A 5,000-nucleotide genomic window follows, 5' to 3' on the forward strand; every position below is an offset into this window, starting at 1 on the left:
AGAGCTTTCACATAAAATCCTGTATCATTAGATTCAACGGGAACCTTCAGTTTTCTAGCTGTAACTGTAGCTTTCCACTTGGCAAAACACTGAGCAACCCTGGCATGCACTTTAACCATGAGAGAGAAACTAGAGTATCTGTTTAGAGAAACTAGATGCTCAGCAACGTCCTCCCTAAGGTCTTGTGCACAAACATTACTTAAAACATTCTCCTCTTTGAAGTCAAGGGTAGCCCTAGGGTTAGGAACTGTAACTCTCAAAATATCTTGACTGACTATAGACTGGTGGATATCAGGTTGAGGTCCGGAAAAATAGTTTGTATTAATTAACTGTTTATAGGACAAGGTTCTTGTTATGCAGTCTCCAGGATTGGCAGTTCCAGTGATGAAAGTAAAATTAACAGGAAACGTTTCACATAACTTATCTATTTGCTGTAGCCTGTTAAGAACAAATACAGACCTTTTCTGCATCTTATCCAGTTTATAGGAATATGAATTGATCCAAGAAAGAGCTACCAAACTATCAGAGTACAAATCCAAACTTTTTATTGCAATTGGAACGAGGCAATCAGGCCCTCCTAAATCTTTATACAAATCAATTAACAACTCCACACCCAAACAAATGGCTTGTAACTCCAGGGAAGGGATGGACTTCGTATTAGACTGTCTGTTTATGAGCCTGTTTTTGGCTAACAAAAAAATTGTTTGGCCAGTATCAATGTTCTCTATATACAGAACAGCTCCATATATCATACTGCTAGCATCTACACAAGCAATAAGTCTGTATTGTCCATCTCTTTCCCCAACAAATCTTTGAATAACAATTTCAGGAGTAGAATTAGCTTGCCTTGCAATGCATTTCCATTCTTTTAGCTTTTCAGCAGGTAAAATATCATCCCATCCTAATGACTTATCACACTGTAAACCATGAATAAATAGCCTTTCCCTATTAAATACTGGACCATTGATATTATACAAATCAAAGTTTGAAGCAATGGACTTGAGGATGGACCTCTTCGTACTTGCCGAAGCTTCCAAAACAATGGGAAAAGTTGAAAGGGTATCCAACTCCCTATTCCATTTCAAACCTAAAAGTTTAACTTCCGTTAATGTATGTTGATCCCAGTCTGAGTCAATGACTTCTTGAAGTGGCCCATCATTGGTGACAATTTGTTGCAATTCTATTCTATAGGGAGAAAATATATTTGTTAGCCGAGTATAGGCCCATTCCAAGGTATCCGAATTTTTGCAGGTATAAGCTCCATTATCATATAAAACAACTGATAAAGCAATTTCTTCATATTTTTTACCTCTTGATTATCATCCTCCACATCCAAAACCAGTATCTTATAAAGACTCAACATCAAAATTGTAGGGCTGCATCTTAAACCAAAACTCAATCTAAGATTCTTGTAACCAACTAAGGAAAAATCTTTCTTCTTCACACTTCTAACCCAAAGAAAAAGTAATTTATTCTGATCTGAAGGTCTGAGTGCTATCTGATTAAAAGCCTTTTTGAGATCAAAGCACAATATTTTCGAACCAAATCGTAAGTGAAGTAAGGCTGAACTTAACTTTTGGTTTAATGACGGCCCTGGATGAATTGCCTGATTATGGCTTACTGTCATGGGTTTTCTAGGGTCCGCCTCAAATATGTTTGATAGAAATACTACTCTGCATTTGGTAGTCTCTCGATCAAGTTTAAACACCCCCATGTGGGGTAAAAAACTATGTTCAGGATGTTCAGTTAGGTAATGCTTAAGGTTTGGGATCTTTTCAATTATTCCTAAATTTTCTTGTTCTTTAATGACTTCATCCATGAGTTTCAGATGCATCTCCCTTTTGCAAAGCTTCTTTAAATTTGACTTTAACACTGCTTCAGCTAGTTTATAATTTTTATCAAGTAAGTGGGACACCTTACTGTTCCATAGCAGAGGCATTGCTGTTCTTCCATCCTCATTAACAGTGGCATTGTTAAGTGCATATCTTACTAGAGAATTATTGAGTTCCACAGATGTCTCATTCTCTTCCTTATCATAATTAAGGATCCTTTTGCAGTCATATTCTAACATTTGCTCGGTGGCCCTTTGTAGTGCTTGCTCATTTATGCCCCCGTTCTCATTTAAAACTAGAAAATTAGCTTCTACCACCATTTCCTCATGCTCCAATATAGATTCATCATTAAATTTACCTAATCCAAGGCCAATGGAATCAAGAAAGCCTACATCCAACTGAGCAACATCAGACTTGCAAGTAATGGAAGTTTCAACTGCATTTAAATCAGGAAGGCAATGTACATTTTTTAACATTGTGTCAACATTACCAAGAAGCATCACTCCAAAAGAAGTTTGAAAGTATACTGAAGGACTATCCTGTCCAAACCTAACTGTTGACGCCATAGTGCAGTGAGCAGAGTTAGTGCCTAGGATGAAATCTATACTATTTAACTCATCCCCTTTATTTAGCAACTGTTTGTCTGCAAGGGTGTAGCCCTTAGCAGAGAAATGGCTTGCCACCCTGAACAAATGTGGCAACTTCAAATTTATATTTATATAAGGTACACATAGGGCCTCCACCTTGCAAATTTCCTGACCAAATTTTAAATTCAGTTCCACAACCTTTGTATTATATGATTTAGCAGAGTTAAAACCATTAACAGTAAGACTCACATTTCTCCTCAAAACTTTGAAAGGAATCTTCTTAACCGCTCTGTCTGTAATAAAATTACACTGACAGCCCGAGTCTTGCAAACCTCTTATTTGGGTATGGTCCTCTAGCTGACAAGTAAAAGTTGGTAGAGCAGATCTATTACCATAGCACTGAAGAGCATCCACTGAAAATACTACCCCCGTGGAAACCTTTTCAGATTTCTCATTAACTAAATTGGACTTTTTATTGAGACTTCTAGCATTGACTACCTCCTCTTTTGGGGAATCTTTTTTAATGCAGAGAAAGGTGAAATGCCAGCCATTACATCCTCTGCATTTCTTATGAAGTCTAAATTTGCACAAACCCGCAGAATGAGAGGAACTGGCACACTTAAGGCAACCTCCTATCTCTTTCAGCTTATCCACCTTTGCCTTATTACTATTATAAACCGGGCACTTGAAAACTTGGTGATCATCAGTTGCTCTGTCATAAGCACATAAAGAGCATTTCGCCTTAGTGGGCTTCCCTTCAACATTCACATTAGAGGCTAGATTAACAGTCTCTGAAGTTTTGGGAAACTTCTTAACTTTTGTATAAATTTTCTGAGATGCTATGGCATATCGTTCACATGCTTCAAAAATGTTATCATTAATTTCTGAAAGGGAGGGCCTCGTCTTATTGGTAATATTTAATAGCTGAGATTGGAAGATGCTGTTCATGCCATTCCAAAAGAAATAGTTCAAAAAATCGTACACTTCCATTTTCAACAACTTAACAGATTCCATGAAATTTTTCATCTGACCAACGTACGCAAATGGATCTGTTTGGTAAGGCATTTTCATATCTGTCAACTGTTTTATTAACGTAAACTTCTGAAACCTAGGGGATGCTAAAGCAGACCTTAAAATTAATTTTGCATCTTCATATGTCTGTTTGTCTGTTTCAAGTGAATCGAGTAGTATGGATGCACGACCTGACACTTGTTGCTTCAGCAGCAGTAATTTGTCTCTCTGAGTGTACTTGAAGGTTTTAATAACCTCTTCAAATTCAGAAAGAAATTTCTCTATATTTTCTCCCTCTACACTTTTAAATGCCGGTAAAGGAGCTGTAGGGCTTTTCAAAAGGCTTCTAGCTTCTTCAAGTACAGAATGGGGAGGAACTGAATCTTTAGTAGCCTCAAGGGTAGCTATAAAAAAGTTTATTTTATCCAAGTAGCTCTCACAAGCTTCAAATTCAATATTCAATTTTGATTCATCTTCCTCTTCTGCCCATAATAACTTAGCTATTTTAGAATTATAAACCTTCAGCTCTTCAGCAAATCCATGAAATTTAGAGATAAGTGATCGCCGTTCAACTTCTGAACCCAATTTACAATCTTCAATTCGATTGACATTCTTAGTCACTTGACTGCGGATGTATTTCCGAGAATTTATCAAAAGCGATAATTCCGACATCTTTGCTGATTGTTATTAAAACAATATTTCAGACAATCACAAATCAATCTATAGAACAGATCTAACCCAACAGAGTTTAAATGTACGGCGTCCCTGTATAACCTTCTATTATCTAATCTACCTGGACCCTCTACTCTGAACAAGTAATTCTTGAAACTCAACTTGTTAATAAATTTATTGAGATAACGCCTCATTAACTTGAATTCTTCCACGCATGGGCTATCAAACCGATTTCTCCTTTCATAAAATCGGATTTCAATTTGAGATGCAATTATACAAGATCTTGGTAACCTGGATCTCAGAATCTTGTAAAATTCTTTGCAATTATTCTTTACCACTGACAAATCTACACGAGACTTCAAATCATTACCTCCTAAACTTACCAACAAATAATCGGGGTTATACGTGAAAACATCTTCTAGGAGAGCTAGATTATTCAAAAAATAATTAAATGTGGCACCAGGAAAACCAAGAAACTGAACATCAAAAGATGTCTGTTCAATCACAATTGTTGAGCTATTAACCCTAAGCTCCAAATCTCTAACATAAGAATGTCCTAGAATTGACAGTTTCATGACAATACCAAAACCAAAATTTTGAACTAGGTAAAATTCAAGGACACCTTCAATTATAAACAAAATTTTAACACTGAAAAATTCGAAAAATTCTCGTACTTTCGTCATTCTCTCCGCCAATCCTACACTCAACGAGACCAACCAGCAACCAAATTTCTTACTCGAGCCCCACGTTGGGCGCCATCTTAAAAAATTGTACGATGGAAGGAATAAAACAAGTCCATTAAAAATGTTCACTTTAATGAAAGGTTGAACTTCCATGTGAAGTTAAATTTTGAACTGGTTGCTGGTGGGCTTGTTGACGTAGAGAAGGTTTTTCCTGT

At 36.6% G+C, this 5,000-nt stretch overlaps 1 protein-coding gene across 1 annotated transcript in view; it reads right to left on the reverse strand.

Moving 5' to 3' along the window:
• LOC137635773 (uncharacterized) overlaps positions 1-5,000 on the reverse strand; it is a 7,572-nt gene that overhangs the window by 1,543 nt on the left and 1,029 nt on the right. The window contains exon 1 of the mRNA XM_068368223.1: positions 1,288-5,000. This exon is cut by the window's right edge and continues 1,029 nt beyond it. Coding sequence (XP_068224324.1) covers positions 1,288-4,102 — 2,815 coding nt within the window. The 5' untranslated portion in view covers positions 4,103-5,000. The remainder of the gene's footprint in view (positions 1-1,287) is intronic.

The sequence above is a fragment of the Palaemon carinicauda genome, unplaced genomic scaffold, assembly GCF_036898095.1.
Source record: "Palaemon carinicauda isolate YSFRI2023 unplaced genomic scaffold, ASM3689809v2 scaffold1719, whole genome shotgun sequence".
Lineage (NCBI taxonomy): Eukaryota > Metazoa > Arthropoda > Malacostraca > Decapoda > Palaemonidae > Palaemon > Palaemon carinicauda.